The sequence below is a fragment of the Octopus bimaculoides genome, chromosome 19, assembly GCF_046866305.1.
Source record: "Octopus bimaculoides isolate indiv1 chromosome 19, ASM4686630v1, whole genome shotgun sequence".
NCBI lineage: Eukaryota > Metazoa > Mollusca > Cephalopoda > Octopoda > Octopodidae > Octopus > Octopus bimaculoides.
The window spans coordinates 24,092,063-24,118,060 of record NC_142946.1 but is presented as its reverse complement, the minus strand read 5'-3'; the positions used below and the strand labels follow the sequence as shown (position 1 = coordinate 24,118,060).

General features: G+C 33.0%; 1 protein-coding gene across 1 annotated transcript in view; it reads right to left on the bottom strand.

The window, feature by feature from the left end:
- The window catches only part of LOC106884106 (uncharacterized), a 282,261-nt gene that overhangs the window by 56,031 nt on the left and 200,232 nt on the right, over positions 1–25,998 (bottom strand). Inside the window, exons 7-8 of the mRNA XM_089366625.1 lie at positions 19,348–19,437; positions 13,691–13,726 (exon numbers count right to left, since the gene is read on the bottom strand). Of these exons, the coding sequence (XP_089222751.1) occupies positions 13,691–13,726; positions 19,348–19,437 (126 nt within the window). The remainder of the gene's footprint in view (positions 1–13,690; positions 13,727–19,347; positions 19,438–25,998) is intronic.

Here is a 25,998-nt window from a genome sequence, read left to right as displayed (position 1 = left end):
CAGTGGCATGGAGAAAAGGAGGCTAGTCTTCTATATAGGCTGGTCTTGCATGGATGACTGCTGGTCTTCCATAAAAACCTTGCCTGGATTTGTGCCTCAGAGGGTAACTTTCTAGGTGCAATACCATGGTCATTCATGACCAAAGGGGGTTCTTTACCTTTTAAACAATTTAACACTGACTGCCAAACAGTGTTGGGGAACACAAATATGATACACACATGTATACATACGTGTGTACATGCATATGCAAAGGTGTACATACAGACATATATGTACACAACACAAAGGGCTTCAGTACATTTTCCAACCACCAAATTCACTACAAGGCATTGCTCAGCCCAAGACTATAGTAAAAGAAACTTTCTCAAGGTGCTGCACAGTGAGACTGAACCCCAAATCATCTCATTTCAAAACAAACTCCTTAATCACACACCCTTGTCTATGCCTATAACATGACTAATATCCTGAGACCAATTTAGGAAATATATTCTTTCCTTTCTAAGATGGGTTATGAATTTACCATTTATTATTAAAACTTTATCTGTAAAGATCCACTTCACTTTCCCTTTTCCAGGATCAATAAAATATGTACCCCTCAAGAAGTCAAACTGTGGCCCTCCCTAAAATCTATGGCCTATGTTTGTGTTAAAAATAATTATTCAATATTATAACGTTGAGTAACAAAATTAAATTTTTTTTTGTCTTTGGTCAGTAAGTGTTATTTCCTATTTGTTTCTATCTAGAAATTAAAAGAAATGTATTCCCATCAAATTTTGTTTTTGTGACCTGGACATCAATGTTTTCAAACTGATCTATTTTCCATTACATTTCAGACAGATTCAGTGCTGAGTTTTCTGAAGCAGAAATATCATTATAGCAAATATTGTGCTCAGTATCACAGATTTGCTTGCCAGCTGCATCTCTGATCATGAGCAGGAGTAGTGGAGGAGTATCACAGCCTTGCTACCCAAGGACAAAAACCATGCTAGGCAGTGTAATCAATGATTGTCATATTTTATGTTATTTATCCTTGTTTGGTAATATGGGTGGAAACAAGTGGCTTGGTGGTCAGGGTGTTACACTCGTGATCATAAGATTGTGGTCTTGATTCCTAGACTGGGCAGTGTGTTGTGTTCTTGAGCAAAACACTACATTTCAAATTGTCCCAGTCTATTCAGCTAGCAGTGGAGGCGCAATGGCCCAGTGGTTAGGGCAGCGGACTCGCAGTCATAGGATCGTGGTTTCGATTCCCAGACTGGGTGTTGTGAGTGTTTATTGAGCAAAAACACCTAAAGCTCCACGAGGCTCCGGCAGGGGGTGGTGGTGAACCCTGCTGTACTCTTTCACCACAACTTTCTCTCACTCTTACTTCCTGTTTCAGTTGTGCCTGTAATTCAAAGGGTCAGCCTTGTCACACTGTGTTCCACTGAATATCCCCAAGAACTACGTTAAGGGTACACGTGTCTGTGGAGTGCTCAGCCACTTGCACGTTAATTTCAAGAGCAGGCTGTTCTGTTGATTGGATCAACTGGAATCCTCGACATCGTAAACAACAGAGTGCCAACAACCAACAACATTCAGCTGGCAAAAACTAGTAATCCTGTGATAGACTGGCATCCCATCCAGGAGGAGAATATATGCTACAGGATCTGAGAAATTGGCCTTATGAGTCAATGTCTCAGGAAGGACTACAGAGCCTTTTTCATTTGATAGTGATATGGTGCCTGCACACACTCACAGGAGAGACAGAAAGCTCTGTTAAATAATATAGACATATAATGAAAAACATTTCAGCTTTGAGCATCTGTGTTTGTTTTTTGTTGTTTTTTGGACACAAGCATGGCTGTGTGGTAAGAAGCTTGCTTCCCAACCACATGGCTCCATATTCAGTTTCACTGTGTGGTACCTTGGTCTTGTGTTTTCTACTATTAGTCTCGGGCCAACCAAAGCCTTGTGAGTGGATTTAGTTGGCAGAAACTGAAAGAAGCCTGTCATATACATATGTATGTGTGTGTGTGTGTTTGTTTCCATCACTGCTTAACAACCGGTGTTGATGTTTACATCACCATAATTTAGCAGTTCAGCAAAAGAGACTGATAAAATAAGTACTAGGCTTAAAAAAAAAGTACTAGAGTTGATTCATTCAACTAAAAATTCTTCAAGGCGCTGCCCCAGCATAGCCACAGTCAAACAACTGAAACAAGTAATAAATAAAAAATAATTAAAATAAGACTACAGCATCTTATCCACTATCTCCTTTCTCTTTCTCTTTTTTTTTTTAATTTAAGACAACAGAGTGTAATCTGAGGGTCATTTGGCTGCTGTTTCTGCTTGCATGATTAACTGTGTAAATGTTCCCTCACTGGCTTGTTTTTAGTCATTTTAAGTTTTTCATTAACTATTAACTGCAGAGTTTCAAATCATTTTGAATTGGACAATGACTGCCAGTGACCAATTGTTATTGTGGTTGTTTAGTTTTAGTGCTGCTTTGATCAAACAGGTCTATACTCAAAGATCATCACAAACTCATCTTTTTTTTCAGACACAGTGTAATCTAGAACTCGTTGTTTAATGTTTCCTGGTTTTAAATGGCATTACTTGAGAAAAATTTGGTTACTACTTCTAGCACATTGAGTAACCATGTAGAGGCTCTGGTGTTCAATGATTTTTTTCCTTGTTTTTATAGTGAATATAATAAAAGTAATCAAAACCTTAACTAAAATCAATTTTGACATTTATCTAATATAAAAAAATATATAAAATAGAATTTAATAACATTTTTAATTTGAAAATGCATGAATAATAGATTCTTGCTTTATCAGAGATTATTCAATGTCATTGTTTTATTCATTCATCTATTTAACGCCTGATAGCATAAGTTGTAGGAAGACATTACAGAGGCATAGTTTTACAGTTGAATGCTCTTCCCATTGCTAACCCTTACCTGTTTTGCAAGTAATGAATTTTCCATTTGTTCTTAAAAGTGCTGAGCAACAGAGTGACTCGTAGAATAGATGTTTTTCAAACTGCTTAATATCATAGAATCTAGAATAACCTCCAGCACACTTCTTATATATAGCTGAAAGTAATAGTATATTCAAAATATAAGGAATTTTCCATGCAACTGCTCAACTTACATGAAATAGCAGCCAAATTATCTCAAATCCCACCTTACCTTCTTAAAAATGAACGGCATATTTATCAATGTAATCCTAGATATATTAATAGACAGGATAATCAGAATTGGAGTGCTTTTGATGAAAGATATACTTAATCAGAGTTGGGCTAGGGCTAAATAATGATTATCATATAAAACAGATTATGAGAATGAAAAAATACACATAACTATGAATAGCTAACATAGCCAACTAATTAATTGATTATTCTAAGTAAAATTCTACTGACGTGAAGGTTAACATAATGTAATTAACCCCTAAAATATATGTTTAATCAATTAAAATTACATATATAGGGAAAAGGAAACAATATTCATTATCACAGGCAAGGGAGATAACTACAAAATCTAAATTGATGAAAAATTTAATGCTGGTGGGGAGGAATGAGGAGCTCAATTTCAGTAGACCTCTTCAACAAAGCATAATCTTATTCATACTTACTAAATAGACCTTAGTTGGAAAGACTGAGAGTGGAATAGTCAGCCTCAAATGACAATAGACCATAAGTGCAGCTTTTCTTGATGTTTACCTAAATGCTCCTAAAGTATCAAAGTTAACCATGACAAAAAGGTGAATAAAAACAGAGCTGCTATGGCAACCAGCTTGGTTCTCTAGTAATTAGGTTATCACTTTTTTAATAGCAAAAATTAATGTAGAGAATACATCAATGTTTAGCAGAGCAAAGGCTATTGGTTGGAGATCAATAAAGAGACAAATGTTTAATTCTGTCTGGTTTTAGTTGCATCAACTGAATAAATATAATAGAAAACAATAACTATGACACTAAGAATTTTCATTATACATTATGGCACTACCTCAACACTTAAAGAACTGTGTGTATAAAAGAGATATTAACTGTATTTGTTCTAAACAGAAGCTTAACCATATAAATGATAAAATCTTTATGAGCAAAAGGTATCCATAAAGTTTGTGCTTAGCTTCAGATACGAGTCTTTTATAGGTAGTAACATCTATAGAAGCAAGGCTTTTGACACAAGCTATCCAAACATGAGCTGGTATTCTAATCCATTATCCTGTCACCACTCTAACCTTTAGCAAACAAACCATAGAGCAAGAGAGAAAGTTGATCAATAGATATACAGCATTATAATTTCAAAATAATTATGTTGTTGTGAAAAATTATGAACATTACTATAGAAAAGACAAAGCATAAACAGCTTAATGGCTTGGAGATATACATTCTTCAAAGGTAAACAGTTGACACTAAATTTTTCTTCTCATTTTACCATTATATGCATTGGAGATATGGTTTAGTTTCCTCAGAATAATAGGTTAGCAGTAATTATAGTAAAACTCTGCAGAAACTTGCTCTTATAAGTAAATATTATTCATTCATTCATAAGGTAAGAGGAAATGGAGAAACACTGTCAGTGCAAGCTACAGTGCAGGTTTCTCTTTGAAAATAAGCCATCTGGGAGGGCAATAACTTCAAATACTATCTGATACAAGATAGTGGAAACTCTTTAGTCCAGCAGTAGACAACCATGTTAGTAGCATGATAAAAATACACCCAGTCCACACAACAAAGTGTTTGGCGGGAAAAAGGACACTCAGCTATAAAAACAAAAAAAAAAACATACAAAAACAATACAAAATGTGGTTTTCTCTATTGTTGTGGGTACCAGATGATAAAGGATCACAACAGTAGGGGAAATGCCTTGAGTTTCAGTTAACTTATGCACAAAGAAAACAAAGGACAAAGAAAAAAATGATGATATATATGGGTAAGATATATGGATGATGACAGCTGTGTAAAGAAGTGCCAATCTTTAAATGCGGAGGGAACCTGTAGAAGAGGTAGACCTAGGAAGACATGAGGCGAGGTGGTGAAGCATAATCGTTGAACATTGGGCTTCATAGAGGCAAGGACAAATGACCAAGACCTTCGGTGATATGCCATTCTTGAGAAGACTTGTTAAATCATGATTATGGCCAATGCTTGAGAAGACAAGTTAAATCATAATCATGGCCAATGCTGGTGTCACATAACTGGCATGTAAAAGCACTAGTGCCAGTGACATGTAAGAAGCACTCATTACACTCTTGGAGTGGTTGGCATTAGAAAGGGCATCCAGCCTTAGAAACCATGCCAAATCAGACTGGAACTTGGCACTGCTCTCTGACTTATCAGTTCCAATCAAACCATCTAACCCATACCAGCATGGAAAGCTGATGCTAAATTATAATGATGATGATGATGATGATGATGACAGTGACAACGATGATGATGATGATGGTATATATATATATATATATATATATATATATATATATATATATATATATGATGTTGCCACCCGCACAATCACCATTTTCATCATCATTATTTAATGTCCATTTTTCTATGCTTGCATGAGGAAGATTTTCTATGGCCAGATGCCCTTTCTGTCACCAACCATCACCTGTTTCCAAGCAAGTTAATAATTCCCATAGCCAGACATATTACTACTGAAAACTGGAAATGATCAACATCGCTTGTATGATGGTGATGCGTGTTTACAACCATTACATGATGTTAAGTCAAAAGTACACACACACGCACACACACACACACACACACACAAATATACATGACAGGCTTCTTTCGTTTTATGCCTACCAAATCCACTCACAAAGCTTTGGTTGGCCCAGGGTTATAGTAGAAGACACTTGCTCAAGGTGTCACACAGTGGGACTGAATCCAAGAACACATGATTGGAAAGTATGCTTCTTAACCACACAGTACACTTTTACTTTACTTATTGTTGATTACTAATATAATATAATTATATTATTACCTTCAATAAACATAACATTCTAAAATTTGAATTCTTAATTAACACCTGTGTTAGCTGCTATTCTTAATTCTTATTTATCATACTTAAAAAGATTGTGTGCATTCAAATATTAAAAATGGACAACTAAATAACTTTTGGCTTCCTTAATACTTCAAGAATGATATTAAATAGTAATAGTCTCCCTATTTTTCTAGTTCTTCACACAGTCTGCAGTAAGTTTCTCTTGAGTAATGTGGTACATTATCTAGAATTTTTATCTGCTCAGTGGAAAAATGTTCTCACACAAAATTTCTTTAGTTCAGTTATTCACTCTCTTGTGAATTTTATTTTATCATTACAGCAACTGTTATTGCAATTGTTATGGAATAAAATGTAGTTTCTTGGATAATTTATCAAACTTAGTTCAATTTTATTCCTGTTGTCTGCACCAGAGTGTGGCTTGTTTTGTAGAAAAACATTTTTTTTTTGTTCAGATGCAATTTCTATCAGAAAATTTGCTATTAAAACACAAATTCTATTTGGGGAAAGGGTTCGATATTCAAATTTCTCAATCATACAGATTTTTCAATAAAAAACAAAATAATGTTGCTATTAAAGAAAAAAAAAACTATATAATCCATGGTCTCAGTGCTGTTACCTAAAGTAATTCTATAATCAATACAGAAATCCATGTAATATCAAATTAAGAAGATGCATGATGAATAAAAAAAATAGATCGTTTTCAGATTGGAAAATAATTATAGAGTCAAACAGTTGGTGTTTTTTAGATTTTTTTTTTTTTAAATATTAAATATTTTAAATTTACAGATATACCAAATTAGTATTTACTATATGAATTACTTGCTATTTCAGTTATTGTTGATGTTGCAAATCTATGAGTGAATGAGAAAAAAAGGTACGAAATTCTTGGATCTACAAATATTAAGAGCGTCCAATTATTTTAATCATTTATTCAACACACTGAGATGTTAGATATCACCAAATGAAGTTGATGTAGTCACATCCTTTTGATTCTGATGCAGTCCAATCTCAATATTGAACATTTCAGAATGCAGGTGGTGATGTCTTTCCACTACTTGCTTGAATGTTCACAAGAGCATGTGATATCCACAAAGAAACACAAGCTATTTATTTAAATATCTTCTTATAATAATTTTATTTCAAAAGAAAAAAAAACACAAAGGTATTACACTTGTTTTCTTGAACAAATTGAATGAAACAGATAAGCTATGATCCAATAAAAAAAAAAAAAAAGATAACTGCTTCACTTGAAAACAAACATTTCATTTTATAAGATCATTTTATATTTATTCATAACAATAATCATTCTTCAGCAGTTTTTATTTCATGCACATTGATTTTTTCCTAGAAAAGTGATTCTTCATTAACTGTCATACAAAGATAATTAAAATAAATTTAAAAAATACATGCTTTGTTTTGTTTTTTCAGTTGCTGAGTGTGCCAAATGACAAAGCTCTGCAACAGGAGGACAGATACTGTGTGATCAATCCAGTCTATGTAAATGTGTGGAGGGATAAAGGGGGTTGCAAAAAGAAATAAAGTAGCTCTAAAGAAAATAATATTCAGAAAATTCTGGCTGAAGCAACTTCCCTTGCCTTTAAGAAAAATCTGAATACCATAAATTTTCATTTCCTTTCATAATGCTTAAGAAATCATGGATAAAGAAATTATTATCAGTATTAGTAATAGCTTTAATCAGAGATACAGAGCCTGTGATGAATGTGACTTATCATGGGAACAATTCCAATACACATTCAAGCAGCTATTATAACTCCAAATAAAGTCTATCAGTATTTAGTCCCTCCTTCTATGTCATGAGCTGAAATCCTTCCTGGATAAATTATGTCTTTCATTTCTTCAGAGTCTGAACGAATCAACTATATTGTCCAACAAAATATAGGCTCTGTGCATCATTAAAGAAATCAATATTTATCTAATCTAATTTTTGCATTTTTCAAAGAACAGGTATGAGTGGTTTTGACTTCTATAGAAATATCCAAATATCCAATTAATGATTATTCTAGGTAAGATGGTTTCCTTTGATGAAATAACAAAAATAAATAGATAGACATAAAAAATAACAGTTTAGATTCAACAATACATAACAGTAACGTTATATTACAGTAATATATTACAATACTATGCCATGGTATGAGATAAACTGACCAAATCAGAAGAAAAGTCAATTAAATTGTTATATTTCATTTTCTATCATTATGCTGATAATGTGTAATATTAAGTTACTGGCTTTACCTGCAGACAATCTCATGGAAATCTGAAACTATTATAAATGCTATAGTCAAATTCTCATTTTATCAATATTTGATAAAAAAAAATTATTTCCTGTTGGTATGGCTATATCAAGCAGCTAGATGTTTCGTGAATGGAATGCTGCAATAGATTCATATAATAACAATAGTTTGAGGATATTTTATATTATAATATCAAATTTTACAGACTTGCTATTAAAATAATTACCTTTAGATTGACCAATTCTTTGTTCTCATCATCAACTCTGGTGTACCCTAACTTTGAGTGATGTATATCAAATTATTCATTATTCCTTCTGTACATTAACACTATACTTCATTCCTCCTTAATCTTCTATACATAGTCATTACCCAAGTACAACCTGAACACTTCACACTACACTGAATTCATAAACAGGTATACTAAGAGCATCATTCAATGAGCACATGATAACCTTGTCTCCTTCAACAGCACAAAGACACAATTATAACACATACAAAGAAAACAACTTTGTACCCCAACCTCTCTAGACAGAAATTAAAACCCTTAAAGTGGTTTCTAGTTTCAAGCCTCATAATATCTGAGTATCTCTCATGGCAAACCCACATTTATAGTATTTCCAAAATTATATTACAAAGAATAGGATATTTTCATCTTGATAATTCTATAATCTTAACCTTTTGTAAGTCATGACATTCTATAAAGTTCTATAAAACCCACATTAGAGTACTGTTTACATCTACAGGACAGTGTTACTGTTACACATACGCACATTCTAGACCACTTTTCAAAGAAGGTCAGATTCAATCAGTAATATATTTGAATCACTAGTACACAGTTATGCTGTGTCTTCAGTCGTTAATTTTTTATCCCTACTACAATAACCTCAGCGACTCTGATCAAGCTAGTTCCATACTTTCTCCATCTGAAAACATTCAACCTTCTCATTACTCTTACTGTAATCTTACTCCCCAAATTCTTCACTATCCACAGATCTACCTTCCCAGAGTAGCAGCCCTCTGGAATTATCTCACTGCCCATGTTTTTCCTACAAATACCAACCTACTGCAACCTACAGATGTCCAAGCTGAATAACAATCACTTAAATCACAGATGCCATAGGCAATGTTCCAATTCCAGTGACTTATTGAAAAGAAAGAACTGTTCTAAAAAGTTGATGGCCAATTTTTTTTTTGTTATATTTACATTGCAGATGTGGTTGAGTTTCCTCAACAGAAAATATTAGTAGAAATTACAATAAAACCAAGCAACCACTTGTTCTTCCTATGAGTAAATATTTCTCATTCATATACACACTGACAAATTATTAGTTTTCACTCTATATTTCTAGCAAATATCAAAAGGTATTTCCCTTTATTCATTCATTGCATCTGCTACTTATTGATTTCCATTCTATAAATTGTAGCTCAATCTCTTTGGTTAAATATTGCTAATCCACATTGATCTCTAATTTTGGAACCATCGATTCACTAACAAATTGATCTTAGCAGTCTTTGTTTAGTAACACAGCTGTTCTGTCCCTCTGCCTTTAAATGGAAGCTGTTGATGCATCGCACATGAATGTGTGCACAATTTTGTGTGGACAAACAGGCACACACACACACGTACACACACACACACACACACACACACGTACACACACACACACACACACACACACACATTTTCTTCCTTTATAGAAAATGAAGTGTTAGCATATTGCTTCAGATAATAACTCAAGAGCTAAAGAATGACCTTCACCTCAATCAGAAGAAATGAACTGAAGTTAACAGAATAATTCAAAATAGATGTCAGAAGTTGGCAAACGATATTGTAAGTTTATAGTAATATAGTTCAGTAAAGGATTAATGTTAAAGTAAAAGCAATTAACACAAAGTGAAGTTATTGATGTTCTTAATTAGTCCCAAGTCAGCATTAATGGATCAAGCCTATGATCTAAGTTATTCCAGCAATGACCATAGATAGTAGAGTGTGATGTGAAGGGTATTTGGTTATTATTTGTAGTGGGTCAAGTGATCATGCAGAGGCTCTTTTATTGGCTTACTGTTACAGAGAGGGGTTTTTCCTTGGGTACTTTTTGCAGAATCCACTCAATTACATGAATTCAGACCAGGTCTTTAGTCTGGGTTTAACTTATGATGTTTATTCCTATCAACCCCACCTGCCCTGCTTCCACCAGTCAACAAGCAAACAGAAACAGTCTGGATAGTGCAGAGAGCACAATATACTCACACTCACAGCACAACCCCATACAATTCATACTTGCATGTTGGAGTATGTAGTGAAGAGATTAGTTCAGAAAGAGACATGGTATAGCTGGAAAGATGGACCATTGGACTATACTGTACTTAGCATTCAGATGACTTTCTGTACGTCATAGAACTATTCAATCAGAGCTGACTTGGGGGCCACACAATAACAACAACAATTACAACTGCCGCCTGTGTGCTTGGGATTGCTGGATCAGGGTTAAACTTAATCATTTAGATACAGACTTTCTCAAGACCACCTCTGCTTCCATGATACAAACTTCATGCTTAAAGTGATCTAAATTAAAACAAACTTTCAAAATTTCATGTTGATTTATGTTCCAACAGGCACACACACACTAAATTCTTCATCATTTTCAAAATTAACTGAAACAAAGGCAGTGTATTTCAATAGAAATATGGTAACAAAAGGAACAGCAACTACCTGTGGCTATAGGACTGCCAAGTCAGGCTTACAAAAGCCAAAACAAACCTGCTAAAAGCCATGGGTTCTGTCTTTCTTCTTCTGACTCAGCCACAAAAAAGTGTACAAATAAATGACAAACTATAAGCAGAAATGTATTAATCTCATCAACACCAACAGCTCAAAAGATATCTTAGTTTTAAAAATATATAAAAAAATGCCTTTTTTCCCCATAAAAGTATTAATATCTTTATATTTTTTTACCTTGTACATCTTGGTTATAATACTCTTACATTCTGGAACACAAGCAAATTGATTCTAAACTTCACTAAAAATGTCCATGAAATAGTAACAAGGAAGATGCAAAAATATTATAATAGTTACACCAATAAAGTCAAGCATTTTGACAACAAGGGCTATGTTCATATTGATGCTCTCTTATTTATAAATAAATTCATATATAACAGATTGGTACAATCTTTTGAAATAATGTTTATCAAAGTTAGTCCAAATAGAGACGAGTACATAAAAAAGTAATACTTGAAATTTTTTTTTCAAAATATAGATTTAAGTAAAAATTACATTACATGTAGTAGATTACTTCAACTTATTTAATCTCTTACAAATAATTAAATAAACTGAAATACTCTGGTATGTATAATGTAATTTTTGTCTAATCTAAACAAATTTAAAACTTCAAACAACTTTCTTAAATTTTGCGTTAGATGTCCTAAAAGTAACATCATTTCAATCTATATTTCTTTGCTCTCATATCCCTTGTAGATAGTAATAAAGCAAAATACTAAACTTTGCCTCAGATGTTTCAATATGTTCTTATCTTTTATCGTTTACTTGTTTCAGTCACTGGACTGCAGCCATGCTGGAGCACTGCCTTGAAAGGCTTAGTTGAACAAATTGACCCCAGTACTTTTTTTCTTTTTTTTGGTATTTACTCTATTGCTCTAGTTTGCCAAACTACTATGTTAAGGGATGTAAACAAACCAGCCCTAGTTGTCAAGTAGTGGAAAGGTGACAACACAAAAACACACACACACATGTGGTGGCTTTCCACACAGTTTCTGCCTGTTGAATCCTCTTGCAAGACATTGATCTTCCCAGAGCTACAGTAGAAGATATTTGCCCAAGGTGTTACACAGTGGTACTGAACCCAAAACCATGTGGCTGCAAAGTGAGTTTCTTAACCACACAACCATGTTGCCACCTGTACTAGAGATGTTAAACAGGGGTTGTCAAAATACCAGTGATGGGGTTGGGTTTAATTAGACCCAACCCCATCACTGGTATTTTAACTTTTAGATGATTACGGTAGTGGTTTAGCAAACTGAAACAATATATACTAACACATAAATATGCAACTAAAGTGAAATATCCACAAAATACAAGTATGTAACCATTCAAAAGTTAAAAAACAAAACAAACAAATGTACAATAATAATAATTCTTTTTTGGTGGTAATTTTCACAAATTAATACTTGTTAAGTTATGACATTTGTTTATATCTCATATATCATATGAGTTAAAACCCTAGATATTTGTCTGTCATGTTTATAAAAGATTTTATCAGCACCACATTAGCATCATACAGGGAACAAGTAAGTTTTGCTTTATTGATATTTTCAACTAAGAAATGTTTCAGTATTTCTAAAATATTCAGAGACAAAACAACACCATGTGTATCCCACTTTTAGAATCAATACATTGCATCCATGCATGTTGTAAGAGGGAACTAAAAGGGTTGGCAATAGGAAGGACATCTGGCCATAAAACACTGCTTCAGAAAACTTATCCAACCCATGCCACCATGGGAAGGTGGATGTAAACACTGATGATGATGATGATGATGATGAATGATACAGAAACAGAACTGCTAATTTGATCTATCAAGTAAACAGATATTTGTCGTAAAATTTATTAGTAAGATGGTCAAGGCTGTGTTAGCAACATTACAGGCCCCTGGGCAAATGAATGCACTAGGCCCTGTAGTATTTAGTTATTGGTAGCAAGCTATAGCATAGATAGATTAGAATTGGGCCCCTAGATCTCTGAAGTCCCCCCGCTTCCCCAAGCAACTGCCCAGTGTACTCATACATTAAAATGGCACTGAGGATAGTTCATTAACAGAATAGATCATTAACAGAGGAAAATATAAAATATGATATAATTAATAAGTGATAGAGTTAGATATGTGCCAATGGACCACATTAATCCCCTGACCATAGGAGCACCCCTCTGTCCAACTTATATGGATAACCAATATGGATAAGTTGACAAAGGCTTGCTGAGGCTCCATTCAGCAGTGGATCAGAAACAGCCGAATGGAATGAAATAAGACATAACGGGTGAAATAACTTAATAGCAAAGTAAGTCAATGGTAGGCTACATCATCTAAATCATTAATAATATATTAATAAGATAAATCATTGCTACGATAAATTAATATTGGTATAATTCATTAGTAAGATAAGTAATTAAGAGAGCAGAAAATAAGTTATTATTAGCATATTAGCTTTTCATTAAGTCAAAGAAAATAAAGTCATAAGTAGAATAAACTATTACAAGAGTAAGCATCAGGAAGGTGAGATGTTATCAGTTGTGACAAGTCATAAAGATGACAAGTCATAACGATGACAAGTCATAACGATGACAAGTTATTAGTAGGTCATTCATAGATGAAATCATCGGTCATCATGTTTTTTCATAAAGGTAAATGAAGAAAATATTTTGACTTACATGCCAACTCTCCACTTCCAGTTTTCAACGATCCAGCTGCAAACAAAACAAAATATATTTTATTGTATTTACTGATATTTCACTAACACATATGGATATTTTGGAAAGTTATATTCCCTCATGGTATTAGATATTGTTATATAATTTTCACTATTGAAAAGAATCTCTCAAAGATTTTCTTTGCTCTTGTAACCTGCTTTTAATTGGTTGACTTCATTTACTCTGTCTAGACTTTCTGAATTTCCAACGTTTCAATATTTAAATTTGTATAATACTGAAGTTCAAACTAAGAACAAGATATTTTTTTGTAAGACTTTCTTAACTTTAATATAGTTTTACCAGAACAGTTTCAATGATTTTAACCCTTTAGCATTTAAACCAGCCATATCCAGCACAAGTATTATACCTGTTTTATGTTCAAACTGGGAAAATCCAGCTTCTCAAACCTATCCTGCAATGTGATTCTAAAACTAAACAATCACATCTTCAAAATCTCAAAGCTACATGATAATACATGACTAGCTTTAAAAGATGTAAATAAATAAGCATGACATTTGACAGAGTAATCTGAATGCCGGAGGGTTAAAGGATGATACTCACTAACATGCATGCATGAGTAAGCATAAACAACAAAGAACTAAAAGCCTTACTATAAATGTGATACCTCACAATTTTGGATCTCTGCATAGAGCCTTCACATATATAACATTGCCAAAAGTACATCACATAGCAGAAATATTCGGCAATTGCCTAATGTTGTGATTCACGAGAATATTGTCCACATGATAAACAAAATCTGATCAATCATGACTTTGTGTCAAATAGGCTCCAGCAAGGTTTTAAAAATTTTTTTGGTGCACTTTCTTCTGAGCCTATCAACTAGTATAAATTCAGCATACATTTGACTACTAGACAGAGAGCTTGAAGATGTGGCTGAGAGAACATTGACAGACACAGTAGAAATTTGTCAACAGAGATATTTGCCAACAGAGTCAAAGGATGAACAATATTAGAAGTTAGCAGCCAGCAAGCAACTAACAACAATTTATTTGCTGCTACCACTACACCAAGAACAAAAACTCTGGATGTTTTGGTATTCATAGTAGCAACAACATTCTTGTTTTTGTGTGTGTACAAAAACAATAAAACTTTGTTTATCAAAAATCTTAACAGACTCCAGAGTTCTGTTTTGTGAAAACACAAAGACCAGGACTCCTCTTTAGAGCCAAGAAATACTTAATTGCTGATCAGTTGCTAACCCTCTATAAAACTCAAATAAGATTTACATTGGAGTATTTTACACTGTGTGAGAAAGTGTTGCTGCTTCATACACTCTTTTCCCTGCCTATTCTGTTGCTCCTAAAATGGTATCTATTCTTTTGAACTAGCTAACTACATCTTTTCCCACTCATGATGTCACTGCAATGGTTATAGGCCATGTTCCTATCTCCTATTAAAAGAATATACTCACATAAATAACATCTAATGCATACACACACACACACACACACACACACACACACACACAAATAAAGAGAAGATAGTTCAGATATACCAATGACATGTAATATATTTATATACAGTTACCAATACACAGAGTCACACAATTCTGGAGGAAAGTATCTAAGTATTTGTTTCTAATCTCTTGCAAGAAACAGTTTCAGAAGACATAGAAACTCCAAACAGCTAAATGGTGCACACAATGATGATTAAAACTAAACAAACATCAAATAAAATCAATTGTCTAATTCATTTCCAAAAGTATATTGAATTAATTACTTAGGTGAATTTTTAACAGACAATATGGTCATTGAAAACATAATGGACAAATTTAGATGAAATGAGTTGAAAGGTTAAAATAGGATTCAAATCTGCTATAGTTTGCTACATTCAGACAGTATGTTCTATAAGCAAACAATAGCTGAAGATATTGATGAACATATTATACTCTTTTACTGGTTTCAGTCACTGGATTGTAGCTATACTAGGACATCATCTTCAGAGGATTTAGTAAATTGTATTGATCCAGTTACTTAGCCCAGTAATAATTTTATCGATCTAAATTGGGTGAGTTCCATAAGTTAAGTCCTTTTAAAGAACTACATCCTTTTTCAGAATCAAAATAGTACAAGATATTTGCACTGATATACACAAACACAGGCATGCGTGCGTGTGTGTGTGTGTGTGTGTGTGTGTGTGTGTGTGTGTGTGTGTGTGTGTGTATGTGTACTTTATGGTAAGCTGAGAGCTTTATATGCCCAACTATGAGTTTCGCATTTCTGATCTTCAGACAGCAGTGAATGTTGGAGTAACTACATCCAATACATATAGCTTCTTCCAGAAAAAAATAAAAATAAAAAAAACGCAAAAATGTTTGAATATAATGCAGATTGAATGTTGTTGCTACTGGTGATCATTATATGATTGTATTTTGCATGTGAACATTTGGGTGCCCAATACATTTGTGAATTGCTGTTAGAGACAGAGAAATATATTAAAATTTTTTTTAAAGGACATCAAAATCTATAAAAAATATCAGAATATAATAAAAGAAAAAAACACTTAAAATGTTGGGGCAGAGATTGTAAGGCATTGTGATATATGGCTAAATTGATTAACAAGACACAAAATATGTATTAAAAAAATGGAAGAATTACATAAATTGCATTAAAATCATGGAACAATGAAATGAAGTGGATTGGTGGCGAATAAAGAATAAATGGTAATGACTGATGAATATTAAGAAATGATACAGATGATAAAACTGATTTTTTCTTTATTTTATAAAAAAAGATGTGATGAAAAATTATAATTTTATTAAAATATAAAATATCTGAAAAAAAAATCATAAAATGTCAAATTGCAGAAATTGTAAAATAAATCAAAATAAATTTAAAAAACGGATTAGAAATGAAATGATGAAGGCAAAATAAAGCAAAATGGATTAAATATGAAGAGTGATCTAGGTGAAGTAAAGTGAATAGCCATTGAATAAAAGGAATTGGTATTAACAAAGCATTGATTTGGCAACTACTACCATTTCTTCTGTATCACCCATCCAGTTTAGTCCACTGTTTCATCATCTTAATGTAACTTATATAATTTCCCAATATTTTTTTAATATGCATCTTTCTATCAGTCTTATATTCAAATAGGTTTTTAGTCATTTATTGAGCGTACTTGGATATAAAGGAATGTATGTGTAAATGTGTAAGTGTGCAATGTGAGGTGGTGTGTCCTTGCACGTGTGTGCAATGTGAGTTGGTGTGTAATGTGAGTTTGTATGATTGTGTAATATGGATGTGTGTGTGTGGTGGGGATATGCAATATGTCTGAATGTGTGTGGGAAAAAGAGTCAAGCATGAATACGAAGAACAAGAAATGGGTATGCAAATGTATACACAACTGTAGGAACATTTGCAACCAAAACCATAAAATGTGCAAATGTCTGTGTGTGTATGTCTGTGTGTATGTGTGTATGTGCGTGTGTGTGTATGTGTGTGTGTGTGTGTGTGAGTGCGTGCATGACTATATACATGAAGATATGGAAATAGGTATGGACCTTCATGAAATGCATATATTTACAAACAGAGATGTGAGACAGGAATGGACAAAAGAAAAAAAGAAAAAAACAACAAAAAGAAAACGATACTAATAAAGTTACAGAAAAGTTATACCTCCTTTGATCAACTAATTATTATTTATCGTAATGGCAAATCTGTTTCCCTTCCCTCTTTCCCAATTTTATTCTTACTTCACAATAAAAAGCTATACAAATATTAACTACTATTTATGTTAATACATTGCTGACTGCCTTCATTATATTTTCCACATTAACACAACACCTTACAACATTAATATACATTAATATATCAATTCATCTTTGCTTCTTGTTAATCAATATAACCATATATTGCAATTCCATATATATATATATATATATATATATATATATATATATATATATATATATATATATATACATAGACACACAGATTTATATGTGTGTGTATATATATATATATATATATTATAAACAATATATGAGTATATGCATATATATGTACATGTATGTATATACGTTCATCTACATGTACATATAGATACATAACTGGGTACATGACGTGGCAAAAGAACAAGGACAAAATGGTAAACAAGGTGCAACAAACAAGCAGGCCACATAGAAACATCCCCTTCATCAGCTGCCACCATTGAAACTCTGGCGTTTCGAAGAATTAAGGCAGTACGCATCGTTAAAATGGTTCTTCCCACAAACACAAATTAAATTGTTTTCGTGGAGGGTAGTGGCGGACGGAAAACAAGACAGGAAAACGAAACTTCACTAACTGCTACTCTGAGATTCACATTTCCAATCTTTGAATAGCAGTGGCGGACTGGGCTCAAAGACCCATATGCTATTCAAAGATTGGAAATGTGAATCTCAGAATAACAGTTAGTGAAGTTTTAAGTATTCAACCAAAATGATAAAATTGTACCATGTGTAGGGTATTCATTCTCTCTCTATTCATTTAATTCTTTGTGCCAAAATGGACATACATACATCTGTGCAAGAGAGAGTGTTTGTGCGTGTGTATGTGCATACATACATACATACATATATATATATATATATATATATATATATATATATATATATATATATATATATATACACACACATACATACCTATATATACAAAGCACACACATATATATACACACACACACATATATACATATATATACACACACATACACATATATATATATATACACACACATACATACACATGCATATATATATATATATATATATATATATATATATATATATATATATATATATATATATATATATAAAACATAACATATATATAACATATATATATATAACATATATACATAAATGTATATATATGTTTATACACGTATATATGTAGGTCTGTATGTATGCATGTATGTATGTATGTATGTATGTATGTATGTATGTGTGTATGTATCTATTAAAAAGTGAAGAAGAATGACTTTTCTGATGATTATTTTCTACTTAAATGATTAGATGTTTATAAATCGTCATGACTGTTTTTTTCAGTGATCAGAAGTTTTTTTCGAAAATCTCTGATTACTGTAGAAAAAAAAAAAAAAAAAAAGAAATTTACTGCAACGATTTGTAAACATCTAATCATTAAAGTGGAAAATGATTATCTGAAAAATCATTCTAGTTCACTTTTTAATATATACACTACATTTCCAATTCTACTACACAAACACACACAGAGACAAGTTAGGTTTCAGCACTGTCTCATTCTGCTACATTTCACTTATAAGTCATTGGCAAAGCTGAGACTGCAGTCAAAGACATTAGAGAAGATGCTTTGCAGTGGAATCAAACCTGGAATCATTTAGTTGTAAAGCAGACTTGTAAGTAAATAGCCTTTACCTATACTCTTTTCAAGTTTCTTTACTTCCAGTCTAAGAAAATACAACACACTTTGAATGTCACTAAAGCATCAAACATATATAACCACAGCTAAACAATATCTCTCACAAAGCTAAATAGTGACAAGATGGATACAGATTAAAACCCCCCCCCTTTTTTTAGAGGAAAAAAAGGGTTCAAAATTACATTTCAATATAAATCAAATAAAAATACTTACCACCAAGCACCAGCAGGTCCATAGTTATCCCCAATAAAAGGCAAAGATGACATTAACAATGGTAACAGACAACAGACTAAATGGTAAACCCTAAAAGAAAGACAAACAGAAAATGGTGAAATATATATCAAAACAAGTAGTTTTAGTATTGTTTGTGAAAGTAGCTTTATTTACATAAATACACACATGCACATAGATACATACACACTGATAAATGCATAGATAGATACACACACACACACACACACACACACATATATATATATAAGATACATTTTACAAAATAAATATATATATATATATATATATATATATATATATATATATATATATATAACCCATGCTAACATGAAACGCGGACGTTAAATGATGATGATGATATATGTAAAATATATACAGATTTTACAAATATATATATATATAAAATATACACATTTAAAAAAAAATATATATATATAATATACACATTTTACAAATATATATATATATATATATATATATATATATATATATATATATATATATATATATATATAACTGCCATCTCTGAAGAGTGCAGAGTTACATGACCAGGCTGTTACCTAACACTCTGTTGAACCTCTAGCATGTAACCAATAATGGATATATAATACTGTACACTTTGATGGATATACCAACTCTATTGACAGGTGCATATTTTCTGACTTATGGTTTCTTAGACAGCTACATATACATACATATGCACACACACACACACACCTCATCATCATCATCGTTTTAATGCTCACTTTTCCATGTTTGCATGGATGAGATGGAATTCATTGACAGATTTTCTATGGTCAGATGTCCTTTCTGTTGCCAACCCCCATCTATTTCCAAGCAAAGTGATATCTGTCCATCCATGCCTGAGCATGTTCTCACAGACGATTGGATATAAACAACCATGTACAAATGTCATGCTATGTGATGACAAGGGCACACACACACACAATTTTGTTACACATGTGAAATAATTAGCAGTGGAAGTGGGTGTCATGAAAGCATGTTAGCTTGAATAATAATAGACTGTCGAAAGTTCTGAGTGTTGTTATTTCTGCTACCAACAAAAGGTTTCTTTCTCAGAGTGAAAGTTCACATATGATAGCAAGACTTGGGCCTTAAATGCAGAGTATTTGCAAAGACTAGAAAGAAACGAATTGAGCATGCTCTGTTGGACATGTAGGGTTTAATGTTAATGAATAGCTAAGCACAAATGAGCTGAGAAGGAAGCTGGAAAGGAAGGAGGAATTAGATGTAAAGTGCAAGAAAAAAGACTGCACAGATGCTGTCATGTGATGCATTTAGAGGATGTCAGCTATATAAGAAGTGTGGAGACCTCTAAGTAGATGAAACCTGTGGAAGAGTGAGACTCAGAAAGGCATTGAACAAAGTGGTGGAGACTGATTTTAAAAGGCTGAACCTCATAAAGGAGAGGACAAAGGACCATAACGATTGGCAACTTGCAGTGGAAACCAATGGGAAAGATAAAAGACAAAGGTGGCTTCAAGAGAATTTAAACTCACAACATAAAGAGACATCGGTAATAAAATGCAACATCTTTATACCAACACTTCATCCAGTCTACTCTAATGTTAAAGTGATTTCTTACACAGGTACACGACCACAATGGAGTGTGCAGAGAGTTAGCCAATTAAATCATCCCCAGTATTTCATTGCTATCATTTATTTTTGATTTGTTTCAGTCATTAGACTGCAACCATGCTGGGGCACCACCTTGAAAATCTTTAGTTGAATGAATCAACCCCAGTATTATTACTGAACTGCTAAGTTATGAGGATGTAAACACACCAACACCAGTTGTCAAGCAGTGATGGGGGACAAACACAGACACAGAGTAACACAGATACACACATTCTTTTATTTGTTTCAGTCATTTGACTGCGGCCATGCTGGAGCACCACCTTTAAATGAGCAAATCGACCCTAGGACTTATTCTTTGTAAGCCTAGTACTTATTCTATCTGTCTCTTTTGCTGAACCACTATATTACAGGGATGTAAACACATCAGCATCGATTGTCTAGAGATGTTTGGGGGGACAAGCACAGACACACAAACATATACATAAATATATATATATATATATATATATATATATATATATATATATATATATATACAATGGGCTTCTTTCAGTTTCCATCTACCAAATCCACTCACAAGGCTTTGGTCAGCCTGAGGCTATAGTAGAAGACACTTGCCTAAGGTGACATGCAGGGGGACTGAACCCAGAACCATGTGGTTGGTAAGCAAGCTACTTACCACACAGCCACTACGACATGCTTATTTTAGTTTCTATCAACCAAATCTACTCACAAGGCTTTAGTTGGCCTGAGGCTATAGTAGAAAACATTTGCCTAAGGAACAACACAGTGGGACTGGACCTAGAACTATGTGGTCAGGAAGCAAGTTTCTTACCACAGATCTACACCTGTGTCTATTTTCTTTTATCAACTCCAGAAAGACAAAACAGTAAGAGATCAAAAACCTAGTGGAATTTCATCTCAGAATATAAAGAGATATAATTAAACATTGCAGGCATTTTGTCCAGTACTTTACTAACTGTAGAATCCATGACCATAAACAAATAACAGTATTAGTTTCATAAGGAGAATAAAACATTGATGTGTAAATATGTAACTGAAAAGAATTTTCTTCAATCATTCTCCCAAACTAAATCAAAACTCACAACTCAAAAAATAACCACTTAGCTGAAATAATAATTTCAAATTTTGGTACAAGGCCAGCCATTTCAGGGAAAGGGTAAATCAATTTCATCGGTCTCAGTGCTCAACTGGTACTTATTTTATTGACCCCAAAAGGATGAAAGGCAAAGTCAACCTCAGCAGAATTTGAACTCAGAACATGAAGACAGACAAAATATCAATAAGCATTTTGCCTGATGTGCTAATGATCCTCCAGCTTTCTAACTTTCTTCAGAACGGAGGAGGGAGATTGACATGTTTGTGTGTGTGTGTAAATGAAGTATATAGTCTAATGATTAGGGTATTGCAAGTTCATGGCTTCAATTCCCAGGTTGGTGGTGTATTGTGTTCTTAAGCAAAACACTTCATTTCATGCTGTTCCATTCCACTTGACTGTAAAGTAAAAATGGGTAATCCTGCAATGGACAGGCATTTTGTTTGAGTGAAATGCTAGCTTGCTTACCTGCCCAACCAATGGGGTGGCATCAATCAAAAGCTACAACAGTGTAATGATGTACATTGTGACTATAAGTGTGTAACAACATCCAATAGTCTGCTGTTTGATACAATGATAGATATATAATGATCAACAATTATTATGATCATTTTAACATATACTTTCCATGCTTGTGTGGGTCAATTGAAATTCATTGAAAAAAATTTACAATGGAAAGATGCTATTCCTATTTTTCCAAGCAAGGTAATATTTCTCTCACCCTTTGAATACAATCAGCACAATGGCTGACATCAGCACAATAGCTGACAATGTGCTCAAGGAAGATCACAAATGAATGACACTGCTTATATATAATGTTGATGTTTGTTGTCAGTTCCTAAAAGATGTCAAGATAAGGAGACATGAGCATCTCCCTACCACACACACACACACACATCAGATTTACACCACGAAGACATAAGTGACAAAGTCAAGAAGATAGGAAATAGAAATATTGAGTCAACTATTGAATAGTTGAATAAATGCCCACAATTAACATTGAAGTATCTTTGCAAACATTCACATTCATCATATGGAGTGTCTGCTAGTGTCCCAATAAAATATATAGCAAATCATCTCAACAGAAGAGGGACTTTATTGAAGCAAGTGCATTTACAGCCAGAATAAAAGTGTCTTGCATTTTCAGAATAAATTATTCCTATAAACTCATGAAAGAGATTTCAATAGTTGTTAAAGAAACGTTGCAAGTTAAAATTAAAACTGTTAGTTATTAATTGTTAGATAAAAATATCAGAAACATAGTCTGATGGCATTATTTAATTAGAAAAAAATTAATTCACTTCAAAATTATTTAAATTTGTTTCAAGATTATTTTAATTTGATCAAAATTATTTTAGTTTGCTTCATGATAATTTTAATTTGTACTCAACACTGCTGTAGAATCTAACTAACTAGCAAGGTGAGGTGAGAGAAGAGAGGATAGAATAAGATTTGAACACCAAATGTTGATATTGAAAGTAAAATTAACTTCCGTCATAGTTGTTGATAAGGATATTATAAAAAATGAGAAACAGTAAAAGTGGAAGAAATACAACTAATTCAATAAATATGATCAAGGGAAACTAACCCACCAATATGAAAGAAATTAAAAGGTAAACAATGCCATGTTAGTAAATAACTCAGTTGGGACATAGCGCTAATCATAAACCATAATGGAGCAAAGATAACACACAGGCTCATTATGTTAAAGAAAAAGGGGAGATAATTCTATGTAAAAGAAAAAAAAAAGACTTAAAATACTGAAGCACATTATTTTTGTGAAAAATTATCCCAGTAAGATGTGCAACACTGATTCTTCTCAACAGGGAGTTGGAACAAGATTTGGTAGAGATAGACCAAGAATATTGATCCCTTCAAATTATTTCATTAATAACCTACTCTTTCCAACTTCAGATGATACGAATTGTTATGTCACTTAAACATTCAACACACATGCATCATCCTCACCAAATCTAAACACCTCACATCACACATGCCTTGCTTTCATCAACAGAAACATTGAAAACAGATCTCAATGGAGAAAGGACAACCTATATCTGTTTCAACATGACAAATAAATAGAAGGATTCACAAATGAATAGAAGGATCGTGTCCATGAGACACTTCTGCAGACAATCTCAATGACAATCTCAATGAGAACTACAATGGCTGGCAACTTCAACAAACATGTTGGTGTGAAGTGTTTGGGATTGTGACACACTGTGTGAGAGAGGAATGAGATGTCATTGGTGAAGAGTGTATTTTGGAATAATGAAGGCATACTCATGACTGATAGAGAACACAATAAAATGGTGTGTAAGTCTTATTATGAGGGGCTGCCAACCCTATTGAGGAACCATCAATTCAAGCTGACAGCAGTGCAGTAGATAAAGCAATCAAGGGCATGAATAGAGGAAAAGTTGCAGGTCCATCTTTGAAGGTCTATATTTGAAGGTGCTGGCAATATAATTCCACACTGTAGGTATAGAGGGTAGAAATAGAAGCAAGAATTTAACAGATAATTTGGTAAACAAACAAATTAGCACAGAGAGAAGAGATTCCAAGTTGGCCAGAATGGTAATAAACTGAATAACCTCACCAAAAACTAATCCAAACTCAACTCTTTCCATACTCTGCTACATGAGCCAGCAAGGGAACTTATACATAACTATTCAACCAGCAAGAGATAGGAGTCAAATCTCCAGCAAATTATATCTAAATGACTTGGGAACAAAAAGGACACACTGAATAATTTAATTCAAGATATGCCAGAAAAGATAGGAAAATTTAGAGTCTTTGGGGTTGCTTTGAAGCTTAACAATAAAAAACATGCTGTACAGCATCAAGTGGGTTTCATCTTAAATTGATTTACCTTCAATTGCCCAAGTTTGTGTGGGTCCAATGATAATTCAAAGAAAAGCGTCAGCTGTCCTCGTAGATAACACCTCAGACAAATATGAGTAACAGCAGCATCACCACCAACAGTTATTGATTTTATTTTAAAACCATATAGAATTCTACATTTAAGAGTATTCAACAATGAATACAACAAACAAAACAATTCTCTTTATGATAGATCAGTAAAAAATAAAAACCAAACAAAAGCTGTACCCTCTTCCCATTCTTTCAGATAAGCGGATTGGATATTTGATCTAATATTAAGCAAAAACGTTAATGGCTAAAAACAAAAGAAAATTTTTTCCTCTCTCTATATGTTGCAACTAATTGAATGTTTTTTACACTGTTAACTATTATAGCCAGCAATATCTAAAAGATATTGTGTCATTATGTGCTCATGTGTGTGAATGTATTATGTTTTGATTTTCATATAACTGATTTTGCTTTTTGTATAAACTAGAACTTACCCAACTTATCCAAATAACTATAAAATGTCCAAATATTTCATAAAACAAAGGAAAATATTTTGCTTAACACTTATTCATAAACTACTTGGACTCCTGGTCTTCAGTAGTTACAGTTAAATCTAAGCCAGTCCTAATTGAGCAGGCCCATGATCAAAGACATTCCAACAGTGACTACCCCAACCTTTTCTTTTGGCTATTACACATCTCATTCAATGTATCAAAGATGGTAGAATGCTATTTAAAGGAAAATTGGCTGTTATTTCTAGGAAACTGAATGACCAAATAAAAAATAGAAACTCCCTAACTGGCCCTTTCCAGTAGAAGTTTCTGAGATATCAGTTCAATCAATCAATCAAAAAAAGAAGAAGTAACTAATTTTTGGAGATTGGATACATTGGAATGGAGGAATAATGGTATGGTGCAAACCAAAACTTTTTATTGTTGAAATGAAAATATTCAAAGAAAAAAAAAAAGATAGACATCTATCGAAAGAAGTTTTGCAAAATCAATGAAATAATTTAAAGATGGTGTTAAAATTATTTTTGTATC